Source organism: Abramis brama, assembly GCF_963993115.1.
Source record: "Abramis brama genome assembly, chromosome: 2".
Lineage (NCBI taxonomy): Eukaryota > Metazoa > Chordata > Actinopteri > Cypriniformes > Leuciscidae > Abramis > Abramis brama.
Window position 1 is genome coordinate 46,084,369 of NC_139964.1, and position 22,003 is coordinate 46,106,371.

A 22,003-nucleotide genomic window follows, 5' to 3' on the forward strand; every position below is an offset into this window, starting at 1 on the left:
TACTAACAACAAAACAACAAATTATCTGTGAATTTATATGGAACTAAGCTTTAGGAGCTTTCCATCTTTACTCTCCTCCCTGTTACGTTGCATTCGTAGATCGACTATTTTTGACTGTCAAAATGCCGGCGGACACAGCTACAGTGAGTTGTTCAAAATCTTTCTTTTTAGTGTACTGTACATAAACAATGTTCTCAGTGCTCGAGTTCATGTGTAGAGCCCCTGGTGATACTTCGAGCAAAGTTTCATGTTGTGTCAAGTCTTCTTAGTGTTTTAAAAATAGCGATTTTTGATGCTATCATAGAAGTTCCCCAAGCACTCCCATTCAAAAGGCAATTTGACCGAAAACGAAAATACGGTCAAACTTAAAAGTGGTGTTTCCATTCTAATTATGCTTTTAAATGAAAGATTGCCTCGGGTAGATTAACAAAAAAGACCCAAGGTTGCATTTTGACGAGAGTTACCCTTTAAGGTGTGGTGGGATGTAGGAGTGGTGGCTGATATATTGCTACACACGAGAAACCTGTATAAGTTTGAAAACTGGTATAAATTTGATTATTTTCTCTACCCCGTGTTTACACACGTGATGTTGCGGTGATTCATTGTCACAAAAGTTTATTTGCATGTGTTTTTAAAGGGTCATTAAACCCCCCTCTTTCAGCTCAAGTCCAGCCCACAATCTTTTTGAAAAATGCTACTTAAATGGGCGTGGATGGCTGTGAGAAGAAGGGAGCGTCCCATTGGGCACTGGTGCATTGGGCACCCAGTAGGCATTTAGAGAACATTAGAGGGCACTGGAACCATCCATACACCCACCCTCCCACCTCTGCATTTCCAGGGCCGAAAATATGTCTTTAATCTCTTATCACGTTGAAAGTGCAGTAAGTGCAGTATCAGCAGAAACACTGTTGATATTTGAAATCAACCCAAACAAACAAACACCCTCCCTTCATTGCTCCGCCCCCAAAATGCACAAACACGCAATTCAAGAGTGGACCTCAATGCAACCTCAACATCCTATTTCAGGCAGCACCCAGCCTTGAAGAGTGTTCCGTATGATCGGACTATCGTATAGAACTTTTAACTTTTTAGGATTGCTAATAAACAAAATATTCTGAAGAGGACAGAGAGATTGCAAGGCTTCAAGATCAAGCCAAAAGATCCTGGATCATTCTTCAACCATTCCGCCACAAAACGAAGCTGACACGCCAGCTGAGACCATCTTATATAGCCGTAATTTGTTCATTTTCAATTTTGGTTTCCTTTTACTCCATATAAAACAAGAAAGCCAGCCATTAAGCTCCTTAAATACTTTGCTAGAAATAAAATGGGCAGCATCATCAAAGGATACATTTAACAAAGTGAAATGTTCATTTTGATTATAGCAATTCTTCTCAACCATGAACCGGGAAGAGCATTCCACCTCTGTAAATCACTATTAATTTTCTCCAGAAGAGGAGCAAAGTTTACTTTTAAATAAAAGTTGGAATGTAGGGGTTATATGAAGCCCTATAGGTAAAACCTGACATGGAATATTTAAAAGGGAAAGAGGAGAGCATTTGTGTCTGAAGTGAGACTGACCAACTGTAAAGCAACAGATTTTGTAAAATAGATCTTATAACCAGAAAATTCCCCAAAGGAGTTTATAACATCAACCAGTCGTGAAACTGATGTATTTGAATCGGGCAAAAATAGCAGAATATCATCTGCATAAAATTAAATCTTGTGTTGTCTGTCACTTATTGTAAACCCTCTAATCAATGAATCACATCTTATCGCCTCTGCCAAGGGTTCAACGGCAAGGGCAAACAACAATGTCGAAAGTGGGCGGCCCTGCCTGGTGCCCCTACCCAGTAGACAATCTGTAGATCTGAGGCAATTATTGATGACGACAGGGTTCCCGCGGATCCTTAAAAAGTCTTAAATTAGATTAAGGTTTTAAATTTTAGATGACACTTTGACTTAGACATATCTAAATGCTTTCCAAATTAAAACTATCTGCATTGCGTACATTTTATTTTTTATTATTCTTTCTTTGTGGATTTGCTTGTTCACGTGACAATTTGCGTCATTCGCGGCAGCATGTTATGTCTGTCTCCTGCACGCGAAAGGAGGATAGAAGGGGAAGAAAATGGGTAAATGTCAGTTTAATTGTAAGTTCATTCTTTATGTGTATGGGTTGTGCGATATGTATTGTCTATTATGATATTGTAATCATTGTTTTAACGATGTGCGAGGCGTGAGCTGACATCACATTTGTCACTCATGCTTTCACTGCGTGATGTGTGTAGTTAAGTATGTCCCCAAATTAGTTTTCATATTATGTTGTTATAATACAATATCACATGAGCAAGAGTGCCGTTATCCCGTGCACAATTGCAAATGTGATATTTATTTTAGACAACAGTTAAATTAACAATAATTTAACATTGTGAGTTACATTTTATAAACAATATTGTCAATATTGTTTGTTTTCCCTTTATTTCGCCGACGAGAATTTCAAAATGAAAACTTCTGAGCAGAGTCTCAATGCAACAGACAGCGATGATTTTTTTGACTGAAATCTGTGTTTTGAACAAATCAATTTAATGATTCAATGGCCCTCTTTCCCAAATGAATCAGCCGTTTGAACAAATTGGTTGAATGAATGACTCCCTCAACTCACTTAAGACAGTGACTTGCCGCCACCTACTGGCGGTTGTAGTTTCATATTTAAAGGGTTAGTTCACCCAAAGATGAAAATTCTGTCAGTAATTACTCACCCTCATGTTTTCGAACCCCATAAGACTTTCGTTCATCTTCGGAACACAAATTAAGATATTTTTGATGAAATCTGAGAGCTGGCTCATTCCTTAATAGGCTTCTATGTAATTTCATTCTGCAGGCCCAGTAAGTTAGTAACATTAGTAAAGACATCGTTAAAATAGTCTGTGACTAAAATATATACTATAAACTATAAAAATATAGTGACTACAGTTGCTCAACCTTAAGTTAAGAAACCAACAAGAAAACGTAAAAGTGCCTTATCAATGCCGCAAAATGAATGGCTTACCTTTCACACTTTCCCATCAAATGATCGTGAGCGTCATCTTCTCAGTTCTTGTGCATGCGTCGTGGCACTCTCGTGAACTCACGTCAGAGGCCCACACAGAAGAAAATGAATAGTTGAATAAAGTCGTTATTTTTGTTTGTTTTTTGTGCACAAAAAGTATTCTCGTCGCTTGATAAACTTAAGGTTGAGCCACTGTAGTCACTTGGACTATTTTAACAATGTCTTTACTAACTTTTCTGGGCTGGCAGATGAAATTACCTTGCAGTCTATGAAGGAGTGAGCTAGCTCTCAGATTTCATCAAAAATATCTTAATTTGTGTTCCGAAAATGAACGAAAGTCTTACGGGGTTGGAACATTATGAGGGTGAGTAATTACTGACAGAATTTTCATTTTTGGGTCAACTAACCCTTTAGGCTATTTAGGCCTACCTAAGACCATCTGGTATGCCACTTCCTTTCAAGAGAAAATGTTTCCTTCGAATTCATTCTGTCGAGTCAATAAAGGCCAGAACCTCCTCAGGGGACTTAAGGAACTTTACCGGTGGTGACTCGCAGTTTAGCTGGGTAAAGCATGACATACTGGGCTCCCATCTGCTGTAGCTTTTGCCGCGCCACGTAGAACGCTTTCCGTTTGTTTTGAACAGTTGTGGAAAAGTCCTGATAGAATGATAATTTACTGTTGTTGTACATCAGATCTCCTTTTTGTGCCGCACGTCTGCTGGCATCCACAACTCGCAGCTTATCCTGTAACTTGTGGAAGCGAACAATAAGTGTATAAGGCCTACCCTTGGCGTCGGCAATCAGCATAGAGATGCAATGAGCTCTCTCCAGCTTAAGCATCCCAGACTTAGTTTCAATACCGAGGAACTCTGGGATCCAAGTCTGAAGAAACGTGGTCGGGTTAGTACCTTCAACATTTTCAGGCAGGCCAATGATGCATAGATTTTTCCTCTGACCTCGATTTTCTAGATCAGTGGTTCTCAACCGGTGGGGGGCGCGCCGACACTCTCCCGGAGGGGCGCGAGAAGGCTACAGGATGGGAGGGAAAAAAAACTGGAAAAAAAAAAGTGCTAATTTTTTTTATCACTAAACTACTGTCATAAACAGTTATAGTTTTGTATATACATAACTCCTGAATAAAAATTAAAATGTGTTTGGACTGATTTAAAAAAAAAGTTTTGAACAAATTTGATTGGTTTGTCGATAGTGAGTGCAAATGCAGGTGATAAGCGGTTTTATTAAGCGAGTCATTGAGTCGTTCATTCAAACGATTCGTTCAAACGGCCGATTCATCAAGAATGAGACAGATGTTTGTGAATGGGTCATTGAATCTTTGACTCAAAACACGATTGAGTGTTGCTGTGAGATGCGCTATGCTGTGATCTTTGTTTGGATTCATCGGATCTATTTTCGCTGCTAAAATAGACCAAAACAGTCATTATTTCGTCTAAAATGTAAGTGACTTAATATTATTAACTTGTTTGTTGAACTGTCATATGAAATCAGTGTCACATTTTCAATCGTGAGGTGATGGTAAATTAAGTTATGGTCAATTGTCAGCTCTCTTGGTCGTCAGGTCGTGTGATCTATGTTGCTGAACTGTATTCAAATCTTATAAATATAAAAACACCACATTTTGAAATTTAACTGCAGTATGTCAATTTAGTTTATTTGTGTGTGCTGCGCTCATAGACTTTAGAAAACGGCGCTCATTTGTTTGATTTCTCCTCGAGAAGCTGCGCAAGCCTCAAAGGTTTAAGGTCCTTGCACCCTGACTGAGTCCGAAACTGTCGTAGCCTATTCGTTTTTTCATACTCGTCATTTGGTGGCTCTCAATTGTCAAAAACACCCCTCAAAATATTTGCTACGGATGCGAAAAATGCAGAAAATCGAACCATCCGAATTAATTTTTCAGGGATGTGATTTTTCCGGATTAATTCGGAATTCCGGATTTTCCGACCTGAAAATGTGACCTACGTGAATCATGCAGATCTGTAAAAAAAAAAAAAAAATGAGAGGGGGGGGGGGGGGGGGGATAATCTCACAGCCGTCACCATGGTAACCCGGGACTGAACTACAATCGCCGCGAATCGCGGCCACACCGGGCGGCACGTCAACATGGTTACAGATGGCAGATAGATGCAATCTTTCCCCGCCCAGCGAGTGCTTGAAGTGCGTCAGAAACAGAGCGCGCGCGCGATCAGTTGTTGGTAATTTGTTGTGTAGCGTGCGCGACGCCGCATCCAATGTAGACAGCATTGCTTTTTTTTGAGGGCGCTTAACACACAGGCTCGTAAACGGGCCTGGCAGCTCGCTCCAGTTCTAGACGCGGTGAAAGTTTCCTGATTGTGACGGATGGCCGAATTTACATGACACATTATAAATGAGCATTATAGTCTGCGATAGATACAGTGCCAAAAAGAAGAGAAGAGGATAAAAGGGGATAAAGACAGAGGTAAAGTGATGTAGTGAATGAACAGTTTATCTAATTGCATAGGAGTAAGATACTATAATTTCATGGCAGTTATTTTTACCTTAAACTTAATGTTAGCAGTTGTTCTGAGTTCTCCAGACTGTGTGATTTTGTTACAATCATGTCAGTTTTAAGACGCATTTTTTATTATCACTTTTTTATTAATGTTTTACCCTACAGTTGTGCAGTTTTGGGGGGAATACAGTACAGGCCAAAAGTTTGGAAACATTACTATTTTTAATGTTTTTGAAAGAAGTTTCTTCTGCTCATCAAGCCTGCATTTATTTGATCAAAAAATAAATGCATTTGATATACTGATTTTTTTTATTTTATATTGTGATATATTATTACAATTTAAAATAATTGGTTTTCAATTTATTATACTTTAAATTATAATTTATTTCTGTGAAGCAAAGCTGAATTTTCAGGATCATTACTCCAGTCTTCAGCATGTGACATCCGGTCTATCACATGATCCTTTAGAAATCATTCTAATATTCTGATTTATTATGAGTGTTGGAAACAGTTCTGCTGCCTAAAATATTTGATGAATAAAAGGTTAAAAAGAACTGCATTTATTCAAAATAAAAAAAATATTTTCTAATAATATAAATCTTCTTTACTATCACTTTTTATCAATTTAACACATCCTTGCTGAATAAAAGTATTGATTTATTTCAAAAAAAGAAAGAAAAAAATTACTGAACCCAAATTACTGACCAGTAGTGTATATTGTTACAAAATATTTCTTCTTTTTTTTTTTAATTCTTCTTTTTTATTTTTATTTTAATTTTATTACTTTTGATTCATCAAAGTAACCTAAAAGTATCACAGGTTATTAAAAAATATTAAGCAGCAGAACTGTTTCCAACTTTGATAATGAATCATCATATTAGAATGATTTCTAAAGGACTGCAGTAATGATCCTGAAAATTCAGCTTTGCATCACAGAAATAAATGATAATTTAAAGTATAGGCTAATAAATGGAAAACCAATTATTTTAAATTGTAATAATATATCACAATATTGCATTTTTTTTGTTATGTTGTTATGTGTCATACTCATGACATAAGTTGGATATTGCACATTAAGCAGTTTAAGTTTGGTGTAAAAAAATGTAAAAATATATATTTTATTTTTTAAATTCAAATAAGTTGTTGTCATGTGTCATAAAAAGTTGGATGTTTTTATCGGTTTGATCGGCGGGGCAGGGCAGGGCAGGGCAGGGGGGGGGGGGGGGGGTGTTGGGGGTCTCAGTATATTTTCCTGCTTTTTTGTCCTTAGCCAATCACATGCCTGATTTTTATGACGGACGGAAGTTTCAGAGGCTGCAAACGTATAAAACGTGAGGTCGTATTTAGTTTATATATATATATATATATATAAACGAATAAACTGTAGGCTACAGTTAAAGCTTTCCTTTAGTTTTTGTGAAATGCTCACACGCACACAGCCACGCACACACAAACATGTTTAAATACATTTATGTTGTTAATAAATAAATAACAATAAATTGTTGTAACAGCAATATCTCCAAGTTTTGTTTTTCACTGTAAAAATGTCATGATTTGCCAATGCAAAGAGAGTAAAAAGGTGGCGTCTTTTCCCCCCACTTCAAGCACTGATTATAACACAAACAAATCATCCTCCTGGCAACTTTTCAAAAGCGACAAATCCAGCGACTTTTACTGGTGTTTTTGGAGACTTTTGTGGTGTTTGGAGACTCGAAAGCACGAATCACTCTGCAGTTAGGCCTACTGCAGGATTCTCAAAAATGACTGCACTCAAAACGAAATACCGCAATCGTGCACAAATCGAGGATGATTTGAGGATATGTTTATCAAATTGAGCCTTTGAGCCAAGAATTGAGCCAAGAATTGAGGATTTGAATTGAGGAGCCTTTGAGCCAAGAATTGAGCCAATAATTGAGGATCTTTGCAAGGCAAAGCAAACCTACCTGCAAGCTTCTGTAAAAAATGCAGATGATGCCTACTATTAGGCCTAGTAATAATAACAATAATAAAGCATAAATTAATATCAGGTCTGGTGCCAATTCCCAATTATAGCAATAATGGGGCCCAACTGCAATGAACCAGCTTTGGGGGGGGCCCAGCTTGCAAAAGGTTGAGAACCCCTGTTCTAGATCATCCAAGTGTTTGGTGAGTGAAGAAACTTGGCATGCAAGAGTCTGGATCCGTGCATTTTCTGTTTCTACTGATGACTCGACATAAGCAATTCTGTTCTCGGCTTCATTAAGTCAGCCCGTTGTTTGTTCAAGTTGTTGTGAATGGGCTTGAATAGTCTGCGCAATCGACCCAGTCATTTCCTGCAGCACCCTGGATAATGCTGGAACAAGCTGTCCAACATAGTGTGGGACTTTTCACAAACCGCATCTGCATGTAGATCCTTTTTCTCAAGTTTCTTCGCTGTTTTTTTTATTTTTTTACTAAAGAATCAGGCCACAAAATTTCTGAAGACATTGTACCTCAGGTTGCATTGCCAAAATTAATTAAATTATGTACTCAACTAATTGAATGAGGAATTTCATATTGAATGAAGCAGGAGCATCAGCAAAAGTGTCCACCTCTCATGCTGCCATCTTGGCCCCCTGGAAAGCTTTTCTAATATTAATGCTCTTCCTAAAGCTCTTGCCTGATCATAAACCTTCTTTTTCCAGTGATATTCCCTGACCTTATCTCTTTTGTAATGTCTCTCAGCCATCTTTCTTTCTTAAAATCTCCCTCTTGTCCTCTTTCTCTCTTCCCCCATCATGAATAGTGTGTTGTGGTGCTCGGTCGGATCCACTTTTAACAGCGGTTCTCAGAAATTGCTTACTGACCCTTTAATATGTCAGGTCTGGTTAGGTGTGTGGGAAACTGAATATGTGATTTTGTGTTTTTTCAGCGAACACACAAGAATTCACTAATAACCGAACATACAGTCACCATACGGACCAAACCAGAGGAGAGAGAACGGAGGAGAGAGGAGAGGTATGAGCATCTTTTTTTCTGTCTTTCTCAGTAATATTAGAGACTTAGTAACCACTAGCTAGTTTTTAACTCTGTTAGGTCGTAAGCTCTCTTAAGTAATGCATAGTCGCATAATACAACGTTTACCCTCAGTGATCCAATAGCAACCTTCAAATACATGAGCAGAAATAGTTGAAATGCTGTGAATTTCAGTTTATCCTTATGTCTAACTTTTGCCTCAAGTAAATAACTGAAAGCAAGTTTCCATTAAAAGTATTTTTGTATGTAAATAACAATGAGAAATGGTATTTTTAAATTAAGTATAAATGAATAAAAACCGATACAAATAACTAAAAAACAAAAAATGAATTATGATTGATTTTATTTGACATGCACAACACAAGCCAATGCACACAGTTTAGCACTTGTTTAGGGCGGGGTCGTATTGAAGAGTCGCTAACTAAGTAGTTTATTCACATGATGTTCTCTCTCTTAAAATTTAAGCGAGTGTAAATGTCAGCATTAACATAGTCATCTGAAAAAGAAAGTACACCCTATTTGAATTCTATGGTTTTAGGTATCAGGACATTAAAAAAAAATCACCTGATCCTTAGCAGGTCCTAAAATGAGGTAAATACAACCTCAGATGAACAACACCAAGTCAGGTCAAGTCAAGTCATCTTCATTTATATAGCGCTTTTAACAATGTAGATTGTTTCAAAGCAGCTTTACAGAGATAAACGTATAATTTAAGGTAACAGAGATTGTTTTGGATTTATAGCGGTTCTTTAATAAAGTTATTTTCCAGCTAAGGTTAGTTTTGATTGATTCGCTTCCATTGCAACGATCATTTGTTATTAAATTAGGGGCCGCCAAGACGACACCATTCTCTCTACACAGATTTTAAACGCGAACCTGTGATAAACGCTGATGGCTCGATGCTCGTTCACATGAGCATTAAGAATTGGTTCTATAGTTATGTGCGTTTGAATATATGTGTGCAGGTTTGGAATTCCCTACAAACCAAGCCTAAACAAAGTACTGGTCTTTCCTTATAAATTTTGAAACAGAATTTTATTTTATTTTATCACTCCGGGGTAGGTACACGAAACGAATTTCCCGAAAACGCTTTATCTGTAGAGTGGTAAAGGGATCCTCCATAGGGAGAGACTAGTTGGTACTTCAGCACTGCGTTGTCATCGGGTCCAGGCGAAGGTCCTTCGTCAGATCTGGATACGGCCTGGATCCGGCAGGCTGCGGGAAATCCTCGGGATAAACAAAGACACTAAAATTAGCATAGATGCCATTCTTCTTATGATGTAACGAGTACATCAGGATTTATGGGAAGTGTTCCCGGTTCCGGCTGACCTAATCTATGCAGCCTAACATTGAATTATAGAAGTCTATAATGTATTATGTGAATGCTAGGTCAAAGAGATGTGTCTTCTTCCCGGATAATGTTAGGAAGACTGTTCCAAAGTTTTGGTGCTAAATAGGAAAAGGATCTACCGCCAGCAGTCGATTTTGATATTCTAGGTATTATCAACTGGCCAGAATTTTGAGATCGCAATAGACGTGAAGGACTATAATGCGTAATCAGCAATATTTTAAAATTTATACAATGTTTAATAGGGAGCCAATGCAGTGTTGACAGAACTGGGCTAATATGGTCATACTTCCTGGTTCTGGTAAGAACTCGAGCTGCTGCGTTTTGAACTAGCTGTAGTTTGTTTATTAAGCGTGCAGGGCAACCACCCTGCAACCACATTACAATAATCTAGCCTTGAGGTCATAAACACATGAACTAATTGTTCCGCATTTGTCAATGAGAACATATGGCATAATTTAGATATATTTTTTAAGATGGAAAAATGCGGTTTTACAGATACTAGACACGTGACTTTCAAATGAAAGGTTGGTATCAAAGAGCACACCCAGGTTCCTAACCGACGATGAAGACTTGCAGCCATCAAGTGTTAGACAGTATTCTAGGTTATTACGTGAGGAAGTTTTTTGTCCAATAATTAGAATCTCTGTTTTTTCAGAATTTAGAAGTAGGAAATTACGAGTCATCCAATTTTTTACATCAGCTATGCATTCCGTTAATTTTGTGAATTGGTAAGTTTCGATAGGTTTTGAAGAAATATACAGCTGAATATCGTCAGCATTCTATCATGATATCTCCTAATGGTAGCATGTACAGAGTGAACAGCAACGGTCCTAGTACTGAGCCTTGTGGTACGCCATACTGAACTTGTGATCGATGAGACATCTCTTAATTTACTGCTACAAACTGATAACGGTCAGATAAGTATGATTTAAACCATGCTAGTGCAATTCCACTAATGCCAACATAGTTTTCTAGTCAATTTAAAAGAATGTTGTGGTCAATGGTGTCAAATGCAGCACTAAGATCAAGTAACACTAATAGAGAGATACAACCACGATCGGATGATAAAAGCAAATCATTTGTGACTCTAACGAGAGCTGTCTCGGTACTATGGTACGGTCTAAATCCGGACTGAAAATCCTCGCAGATATCATTTCTTTCAAGAAAGGAACACAGTTGTGAGGATACTGCTTTTTCTAATATCTTTGACAGTAAAGGTAGATTCGAGATCGGCCTGTAATTGACTAATTCTGTAGGATCAAGTTGCGTTTTTTTAACAAGCGGTTTAATCATAGCCAGCTTAAAGTTTTTTGGTACGTATCCTAGAGACAAAGACGAATTAATGATATTAAGAAGAGGATCTATGACCTCTGGGAGCATCTCTTTCAGTAGCTTAGTCGGAATAGGGTCTAACATACATGTTGTCGATTTAGATGAATTAACGAGTTTGCAAAATTCTTCCTCTTGTTGGAAAGTTTTCTTTCATCAAAGCAGAGACCAGGAGACAGTTGGGATCGCGTTCAACGGAAGTTATTCTTTATTGAGAACTCCGCTGTACGTTGCTGTAGTACTTCCAACATGATCTGACTGAGGGAACTTTACATGGTATCTTATAGGCAATTCAGTGGGCTGTCCTTAAAGGTGCTGAACTTACACACAGCCTTAGAGATGACTACTGAATCTAATCATCTAAAGACAATAGAGGCAATTACCCCCAACTGAGATAATGGTACCCCCCAAATTGTATAAACAACACATGGTCACGAGAACTAAGACTAGGTAAACATTCACACATAGTTCAACTCTTAGTAGAAAGATCAAAGACTAACAAAACCCCTTCAAAGGAAACTGTTAAATCTAATCAGTAAATGGATGCCCTTATGTTCACCTTGAATGCCCAATACAGTATAGTTCACCTTAGTTTGTTATGTGATGTTATGTAAGGAAATAGGATAAGCAGATCTAAAACATATTTGAAATAGATTCTTAAAATTTGTTATTCTTCAGTCCCCCGTTTGAGAGTTCTTAAAAACTCTCACAAAATACAAATTTAGACACTTAAAAGTTCATTATTGTAACTTTTGATCGTCACAGGCACATATAACTTATTCTGTGTTGTGTCTTTGATTTACATGAGTGTCATAGTTCTTCTCAAAACCATAACTGTTGACACATCTGACGCAGGGTGTAAAATGTCGTATAAACTACATGATTGCACAGAAAACCATGTAGCATAAGAGTGGAAGTCTTGAAAGTCCATGGCGCCTGAATAGCTGTGAAGTCTGTTTCCTGTAGAGTCCATTTCACGTAGAGTTGCTCTGATGACTTGTCCCTCATGAGGCTTGTTCATGAAAATCTTAGGTGATGCTTTACACCGCTTGCGAAGACATCATGGCATACACACATACCTGTAACACAAGAAAACAAAGAAACGGCAGAACAGCAATATTCATGCATAGACTTCATTCTTCCATAAGTCATTTGATCGTATAGTGGTTTAAAGTCTAACTTTTATCAAAGTACACTTAAAAGTTCATTCTTGTAACTTGAAAAAGTTACAGGCACAAGCATGATCTGTGTTGTTCATCTGTAATTGCATGCTGACACAGAAACAAAACATGCAATTAGGGTCCGTGAAGTCCTTACGAGTAAGTCTTTTCTGGTTGAAAACTGTTATTTCCTTGTGCTGGACGCGAGTCATTTGTTGGTTGACACACTTGATATTAACAGGTTTCCGAACCATGAAGAGTTATCTTCAGTCATATGTTGCAAAGATCAAGAATGTCTTGTTGTAGTTTGTTCAAGTTCTCTGATGGATGACTGAAGTTCCCGTAGGTCTCTGCGTTGTGTATTTTTTCTTTTTCTTTTGGGATAGTTCGTTCAGCAATGGGTCTAGTTGTTTTCTTGAGGTTGTGGCTTCATATGCAGGTGAGACGTCGTTGCATATGGATCTCGGAACAAGTGTTTATCTGCACAGAGTAAGAAAGAAAACAAGAGACGACAGAGCAGTATTTCTTCAAACACTAGGGTTGTAGCAGTATTTGTTTAAATACGGGTTGTATCGTTTTCAGAGTCTGCTTTTGTTGTTTCATTCTTTCCCTATTTCTTAATTTATTTGACACCTATGGACCAGTGAGGTGGGGATAAGTGGGGGATGAGGAAATCTTCACCACATGGCTGACCCCCGAGGCCTGTTGCACTTCGGTTCTTCCATGGGCTCCGCACTTGTCCTTGTGTCCTAATCTGTCCCTGTGTTGTGTGCACACTGTAGAGTGTGAGAAAATTGGCACATTTCCATTCTCCAGTGAAACATCAGTCCTAGTAGGCATCATAACAGAGGATGGTGTCTGATTGTAATGTTTCTGTGGTATAACATTTAAGGCTGTGAGTATACTGAATGTCCCCCAAACAAAGGCTGTGACAGTCAATAAGTCTTTCATCTTTGTTGTAAGTTACTGGGGAGATTAAGCAATCACAGCCCAAATGGTTAACACCTCAAAAAGCTTACCCACGAGTCCAATGATGAGGGGAGGGGTTGCTTCAAAGTAGCAAACAAATGTAGTAAAAGCTGCATAACATTGTTAACTTGTCTTAAGTTATTTTTGTTTTTTCTACATTCTTTTCCAAAATGTCCGTGCTTGCCACAGTAAGAACAACTGGCTTCTCTAGGACTTTTGCGTTTCTTTTTCTTCTCTGAGTTGACCATAACAGAAACTGCTGCAATTCTTACTCTCTCTTTGACATCAGAGTCTCTTTCCCAAGTAACTAAACTGTCCAAGTTGTCTTGCAGGGTTCTTGTACACCATGTGATGTTTAAGTAAGGCAACGCCTTTCTGTGTTCTGGCAAAAGACAATGAAACCATGTGCGAACCAAAGGGCCATTATCACCTAACACCTTCTCTGGCGTGTCAGCAATTCCGCTGTAAGCGGCAACGGTCTGGCAAAATCTTTCTGTGTACTCACAAACAGTTTCACCCTTCTTCTGTACACAATTGGTCATTTTCGACCAATCGATTTTGGGTCCTAAGATATTCTTTAGGATTTTCAAAACACCTTCTCTCAAATCACCTTTACTGACATGTTGCAGTTCGGAAGTAACAGCAGACTCAAAACTGTTGAATTCAGATTCAGTTAGAATTTGTGATATCAGCTGTGTAACTTCTGCCAACGACATGTCATAAAGACGCATTTTACTGATCAATGCTTTTCTAAATTCAGAAAAATGTGTGCGTGCTGAGGGTAAACTCTGGGAGAGTCTATCTATATCCTTAGGACCTAAAGATGTTTTGACAACAGTTTGTATTTGGACAACAGAAGAGTTGGGAGTAACACTTTCAGTTCCCTGAGATCTTCTCCTAGCCCCACAAACCTGCACTGAATCTACAGGCTCATCAGTTACTGATTGGACGGCTACATCTGTTTCAAAGAAAGCTTTTAAGTCAGGATAATTGTTATCAGGCTGACTAACTTCTTCCACATCAGTTTTTTCTGCATCTTTGTTGCGGTTTACTTTCTTAGTCACAGAAGATAATCTAGTATGGAGCTCTTTGATCTGTTTCTCTAGCTCTGAGTTGCGCTTAGACTGTTCTGTAGCTAGTGTTAAACCAAATTCTCTGTGACAACAGATAATACCTTTCACATTGTTCTTGCGAATACTTTCTCCTAGTACCTTCTTACAATCTTCAATTGACCATACTTTGTCTGGATCAATGCCAAATTTCTTTGTTAAATTCAATCTGACTGGCTCAGTCACGATGGAGTCCATGTGCTCTGATAACAAAGACTTGAATTCACTATCTGTCCAAAAAGGTGTAATCTGTCTAGTACTTTTCCTAAACATTTTGTGAATTTCTGTTACCACAAACAAACACTAAAAAAACTTCTCTCTACTGTCTTACAAACAGAGGGTACAATCTTATTAGCACATGACGCTAAATTTCTCTAGCTTACAGATAGGTCTTCTCTAGCAAGAGCATACACACAATATTAACATGTAACTGTTAATCTTCCCTGCCAACAACAGAGGATAAATTTCATCTCTAAAAGAAAAACTTTTTTAGAGGCTTATCTTTAGTTAACCAAACTCTACAGCTGTTTGTTAACTTCTTCTCTGAACGGCGCAGAGGAGAAACAAATTTGTACTGGTCTGCATTGGTTCTTTGAATGGAGTGAAACTCACCGAATCGTTGGTTGTACAGAATCTGGAGTCTGGAACTCAGTCTGGAACTCAGTCAGCTTTGTTGAGATCTTTGAGCTTGAAGTTTCAAGATTCAGTCTGGAAAGATTCAGTCTGGCAATCTTTGTCAGATCTTTTGTTGAGCTTGAAGTTCTTTGAGTTTCCTTTTTCTCCATCCGGGTCACGGCACCATCTGTTGGAAAGTTTTCTTTCATCAAAGCAGAGACCAGGAGACAGTTGGGATCGCGTTCAACGGAAGTTATTCTTTATTGAGAACTCCGCTGTACGTTGCTGTAGTACTTCCAACATGATCTGACTGAGGGAACTTTACATGGTATCTTATAGGCAATTCAGTGGGCTGTCCTTAAAGGTGCTGAACTTACACACAGCCTTAGAGATGACTACTGAATCTAATCATCTAAAGACAATAGAGGCAATTACCCCCAACTGAGATAATGGTACCCCCCAAATTGTATAAACAACACATGGTCACGAGAACTAAGACTAGGTAAACATTCACACATAGTTCAACTCTTAGTAGAAAGATCAAAAACTAACAAAACCCCTTCAAAGGAAACTGTTAAATCTAATCAGTAAATGGATGACCTCATGTTCACCTTGAATGCCCAATACAGTATAGTTCACCTTAGTTTTTTATGTGATGTTATGTAAGGAAATAGGATAAGCAGATCTAAAACATATTTGAAATAGATTCTTAAAATGTGTTATTCTTCACTCTCCTATAGCAATAAATGAATCAAATTTTTCCTCAGGGAGACTACAATGCACTGCCTGATGCGATACTGTAGTAGACGGTTACATAGTTATAATTTTGTCCCTGATATTATCAATCTTATAAGTGAAGAAGTTCATAAAGTCATTACTGTTGTGCTGCTTGGAAACTTCTGGGCTTGAAGCTTTATTTTTCGTTAGTTTAGCCACCGTTTCAAATAAATACCTAGGATTATGTTTATTTTCTTCTAATAGGGTTGAAAAATAAGCAGATCTAGCAGCTTTTAAAGCCTCTCTGTAAGTAATCGAGCTCTCCTTCCATGAAATCCGAAATACCTCTAGTTTTGTTCTCTTCCAGTTGCGCTCCATTTTTCTGGCTGCTCTCTTAAGGGCCCGAGTGTGCTCGTTGTACCACGGCGTTGGACTATTTTCTTTAATCTTCTTTAAGCGCAACGGAGCAACTGTGTCTAAAGTGCTGGAAAAGAGAGAGTTAAAAGTTTCTGTCGCAATATCAAGTTCTTCTAAGCTATCCGGGATGCTGAGATGATGAAACTGATTAGGAAGATTATTGATAAAGCAGTCTTTAGTGGCAGAAGTGATAGGTCTAACATATTTATAACACAAAGTCGGCTTTGCAGCCTTGGCTAAATGTAATTTACTCGAGACTAGATAATGATCTGAGATGTCATCGCTCTGCTGCAGAATTTCAATGGCATCAACATCTATTTCATGTGATAATATTAGATCTAGAGTATGATTACGACAATGAGTTGGTCCTGACATGTGTTGTCTAACTCCAATTGAGTTTACAATGTCTTTAAAAGCCATACCCAATGCATCTTTTTCATTATCGATGTGTATATTAAAATCACCAACAATTAGTACTTTATCTGCAGTCAATATTAATTCTGATAGAAAGTCCGCAAATTCTTTGATAAAATCTTTATGGTGCCCTGGTGGCCTGTATACAGTAGCCAGCACAAATCTCAAACGTGATTTATCGTTTACACTATATATTTTTACATTAAGCACCAACACTTCAAAAGAAGTATATTTAAAACTTGATTTCTTAGTGGTTTTGAAAATATTACTATAAATTACAGCAACACCTCCCCCTTTGCGTTTCAGACGAGGCTCATGTTTATAACAGTAATCTTGTGGGGTTGACTCATTTAAAGTAATGTAATCGTTTGGTTTTAGCCAGGTTTCTGTCAAACACAGCATATCTAGGTTATTATCTGAAATCATATCATTAACAATGAGTGCTTTTGGAGTAAGGGATCGAATATTCAGCAACCCAAGCTTTATCATTTGCTCATCTGTATTATAGCTGTTTTTTATTTGTTGAACATCAATTAAATTTTTAACCTTAGATGGGTTTGGACGTTTTTTGGATTTCCAAATTCGGGGATGATAGCTAGGTGAAAGAGGCTCTATGTGATGGGATTTATCTGACCTTGGTGACGCGAGGCCGCTAGCAGATGGTCGGTTAAGCCAGTCTGTCTGCTTCCTGACCTGGTGCCCAATTTGGCATTTTTTATCTCTAAGACTATGAGCCAAATTACTAGAGAGAAGAGCAGCACCATCCCAGGAGGGATGAATACCATCTCTTTTCAACAGGTCAGGTTTGCCCCAAAAACTTTTCCAATTGTCTATGAATTCTATATTATTTTGCGGACACCACCGAGACAGCCAGCCATTCAGTGAACACAATCTACTAACTATCTCATCACTCCTGCGAACAGGAAGGGGGCCAGAGCAAATTACAGTGCTTGACATCGTACTTGCGAGATCACACACCTCTTTAATATTAATTTTGGTGATCTCCGACTGGCGGAGTCGAACATCATTAGTGCCGACGTGAATAATGATCTTAGAGAATTTACGATTCGCATTAGCCAGCACTTTTAAATTTGCTTTGATGTCAGGCGCTCTGGCTCTCAGCAAACATGTGACTATGGTGGCTGGTGTCTCTATTTTCACGTTCCGTGTGATCGAATCACCAATTACTAGGGCACAATCAACATAATTCTCAGTGGGTGTTTCACTGAGTGGGGCAAATCAGTTTGTTATGGTAATCGGAACGGAAGAGTGGTTTTTTGATCCGCGACTAGAGCGATCCCTCACTGTCACCCATTTGCCTTGCTGCATGGGCTCTACTTCAGCCAGAACCGAGTCATGTAAAGAGTTCACTATGCTAGGCGCATCCAAAGCAGTATCTAAAGCTCTAGCACTCTTACTATCCTCAATTAAAGTTTGGATGCGTGTCTCTAGTTCTGAAATCTTCTCTGTCAGCCTAACTGTCTCCTTGCATTTATCACATATAAATCCTATATTGCCGACAGAGAAGGCTATGCTAAACATGTCAATCAATCAATCAATCAACATTTATTTGTATAGCACTTTAAAACAACCGTCAGGTATCCAAAGTGCTTCACATCATAGAAAAAATAAACATTATATCATACAATAAATACATATAGCAGTAAAATCAAAAAAGAAAAGAAAAAGTTTGGGGAAAAACAAGAAAAGGAAATTGTGTCACAACTACTACGTATTAAAAGCCATTCTAAACAGGTGGGTTTTGAGTTTAGACCTAAAAAGAGTTTCATCTGCAGTTGTACGGATATCAGGGGGTAACTTGTTCCAAAGTCTTGGGGCAGCAACTGCAAACGCCTGATCACCCCATCGCTTATACTTCGACCTTGGGACCTCTAAAACCAGTTGATTTGAAGACCGTAACGACCGGCTGTGCTCACGCAGGGTTAAAATCTCAGTTAAGTACTCCGGGGCCAGGCCATTTAGGGCCTTAAAAACGAACAACAAAATCTTAAAATCTATTCTAAACTGCACTGGAAGCCAGTGTAAAGAGTAGAGGACGGGAGTAATGTGTGCACGCCTAGATGTATTTGTTAAAAACCCAGCGGCAGCATTTTGCACAAGTTGAAGTCGTGAAATATAACTTTGATTTAAACCAACATAAAGAGCATTACAATAATCCAACCTCGAACTAATAAAAGCATGAATCAAAACTCATTTTGACAACATTGCTGATTTGCTTGTCAAATTTCATGTCTCAATCGAAAGTAACCCCCAAATTTCTGACAGCAGGCTTAAGGTATGGAGCCAGAGTCCCCAAACTCACCGCTGAACCGGTTTGGTTACCGAAAAAGATACACTCAGTTTTTTCTTTATTTAAACTAAGAAAATTTTGTGACAACCACATCTTAATATCATCAATACAGCTAAGTAGGGAGTCTAGTGCAACATTATCATTCGGTTTTAAAGGCAAATAAATCTGCAAATCATCAGCATAACAGTGAAAAGATAGATTGTGCTTTCCTATAATACTCCCCAACGGCAACATATATAAAGAAAACAAGATTGGGCCAAGAACTGAACCCTGGGGTACCCCACAAGAAAGAGGAGCAGCTGACGAGGAGCATTCACCAATCATAACAGAGAAGTTCCTATCTGCTAAATAGGAGCTAAACCATTGAAGTGCCAAACCTTGAATGCCAACACAATGCTCAAGGCAAGAGAGGAGGACTGCATGGTCCACCGTATCAAATGCAGCTGGGACACAACCTAGACTAAGACACAAATTAATTAAAGTGAGTAAACTCGACCCAATGGCACTATTAAAAACTTCTTTCACTATCCTGGCTGGGACAATGTCCAACGGACAGTAGGTGGGTTTCATGTGTTGCACTACCTCAGAAAGCAACGTAAGCGAAACTGGCTTAAAATTCTCAAAAACAGCAGAAAGCACAGGAGCAGCAGGTACAAACACATTAAAATTAGCACTGCACTTTTGCCTGACAGATGCTACTTTGTCAGTAAAATAACCGAGAAATTTCTCACATGTACTAATTGAAACCTCTGCTGGAACAGAGGTGCATGGATTCAACACAGAGTTAATGGTATTAAATAAAACTCTATGTTCATGGCAACTGCTAGTTATGACTGAAGAAAGATAGTGCATCTTCGCCGCCTTCACAGCCTTCTGGTATGCGGCTAGGCTGTCCCTTAAAAAACCCAGTGATGAAAATAATTTGTCCTTCTTCCACCTTCGTTCGGCTTGCCTACAGTGTTGCCTAAGGGCCCTTGTGGTGTCATTTAGCCAAGGATCCACCTTAGGTTTAATAGATTTAGTCCGAAAAGGGGCAATACAGTCTAGGATTTCAGTACTTGTGGAATGAAACACAGAGAGAATATTATCTGGGGACGAAGGAGAGACCAGACCATTCATTGCATAAAACTGTGAGCCCATAAACGCAGAAGCAAACTCTACACCTAAAGCGGGTGTGATGCAGCGGCGCCTAGAGGCTGAGGAGACAGGTTTACTAGCGGGTGGTGGAATACTGATCTCAAATCTAATGGGGAAGTGATCTGAGATACCAGATTCTGTTATTTCTCCAAGTGAAACTGAGAGCCCGTGTGAGATAATGAGATCCAAAGTGTGGCCCAAATGATGTGTCGGCCCTTCCACACATTGATTTAGGCCAAAAGAATTTAAAAGAGTTTTAAAATCATGAGCAAGTGGGTTTGAGGGACAACACACATGGATATTGAAGTCCCCACAGATCAAAAGCTTGTCATATTTAGGAACAACATCAGCTAAAAACTCAGAGAACTCATGCATAAAATCTTTGTTTAGCTTTGGTGGGCGATAAATAACTGCACACAATACATGAGAATCTAGATCAGCCACAAACAGCTGAAGTTCAAAACTATTATAAACAATTGCAGGTAAACGTGACATGAAGTGCAGGTGACAATAACAGGACAAGACATTACTCACCGTGTTTGTTGACTGATTCTTACTCACTTCTTACTTACTTCTTACTAGCTTTTTATGAACTCAAAGGCGCGAGCGCGCGAGAGAAAAAAAAAAATAGCTGAATGCACAGGTGGTGCGTTAACAGGCTAGCGAATTACTAGCGTGTTGTGCTAGTAGTGACGGAAGCTAGCGATGTCAGGTTAATCTGAGATGTTGGGTAAGCTGTATTTAGTAGTATAAACAAATAGAAATTGTAGTAAATAATGGTTCAAAACAAAGAAATACGAGGCTAAGACGGAGCTTACAGCACCGAAGCAAACAAACTCACAGCAGGCAGCGAGGCAGACAGGAGCAATCGATCAGCCACAGGACATATTACACAGTGTCATTATTTAACAAAAATAAAGCCAAAATAGAGAAACCATGTGTGAAAAACTAAGTACCCCATGATTCAATAGCTTGTAGAACCACTTTAAGCAGTTTTCTGTATGACTTTATCAGTCTCTCACATCATTGTGGAGGAATTTTGGACATTGTTTCAGTTCATTGAGGTTTACAGGCTTTTGTTTATGCACTGCTTTCTTAAAGTCCCACCACATCATTTCAATCGGGTTGGGGTCTGGACTTTGACTGGGCCACTGCAACACTTTGACTATTTTCTTTTTTTAGCCATTCTGTTGTAGATTTGCTGGTGTGCTTGGGATCATTGTCCTGTTGCATGACATAATTTCGGCCAAGCTTTAGCTGTTGGACAGATGACATCAAATTTGACTCTAGAATACTTTGGTATACAGAGAAGTTCATGGTCGACTCAATGACTGCAAAGTGCCCTGGTCCTGTGACTGCAAAACAAGCCCAAATCAGCACCCCTCCACAACGTTGCAAACCTTTTCTTTTTTTTTGTGAGAGAGAGAAGAGGCTTTAAACAAGCCATAATTGTTCAGTCTTTTTCTAATTTTACTGTCATTATCTTTAACATTTAACAGTCTGTAGAGTCTGAGATATAGTTCTTGTTTTTTTGTTGTTGTTTTTTGCAATTTCTCTGAGTATAGCATGGTCTTACCGTGGGGTGAATTTGCCAGGACGTACACTCCTGGAAAGATTTGCAACTGTCTTGAATGTTATCCACTTATCCAATAATCTTCCTTAAAGGGATAGTTCACCCAAAAATGAAAATTCTGTCATCATTTACTCACCCTCAAGTTGTTCCAAACCTGTATGAGTTTCTTTATTCTGCTGAACACAAAGGAAGATATTTGGAAGAATGTTTGTAATCAAACAGATCTCGGTCCCCATTGACTTCCATAGTAGGAAAAAATATATACTATGGTAGTCAATGGGGACCGAGATCTGTTTGGTTACAAACATTCTTCCAAATATCTTCCTTTGTGTTCAGCAGAACAAAGAAACTCATACAGGTTTGGAAC

General features: G+C 38.5%; 2 protein-coding genes across 2 annotated transcripts in view; one reads left to right on the forward strand and one right to left on the reverse strand.

Moving 5' to 3' along the window:
* dnajb14 (DnaJ heat shock protein family (Hsp40) member B14) overlaps positions 1 to 22,003 on the forward strand; it is a 148,285-nt gene that overhangs the window by 122,373 nt on the left and 3,909 nt on the right. Inside the window, exon 5 of the mRNA XM_084107172.1 lies at positions 8,431 to 8,516. Coding sequence (XP_083963298.1) covers positions 8,431 to 8,516 — 86 coding nt within the window. The remainder of the gene's footprint in view (positions 1 to 8,430; positions 8,517 to 22,003) is intronic.
* Positions 12,756 to 22,003, reverse strand: part of LOC311078402 (uncharacterized protein) — an 84,855-nt gene continuing 75,607 nt past the window's right edge. The window contains exon 2 of the mRNA XM_084107170.1: positions 12,756 to 14,987. Coding sequence (XP_083963296.1) covers positions 13,373 to 14,725 — 1,353 coding nt within the window. The 5' untranslated portion in view covers positions 14,726 to 14,987 and the 3' untranslated portion in view covers positions 12,756 to 13,372. The remainder of the gene's footprint in view (positions 14,988 to 22,003) is intronic.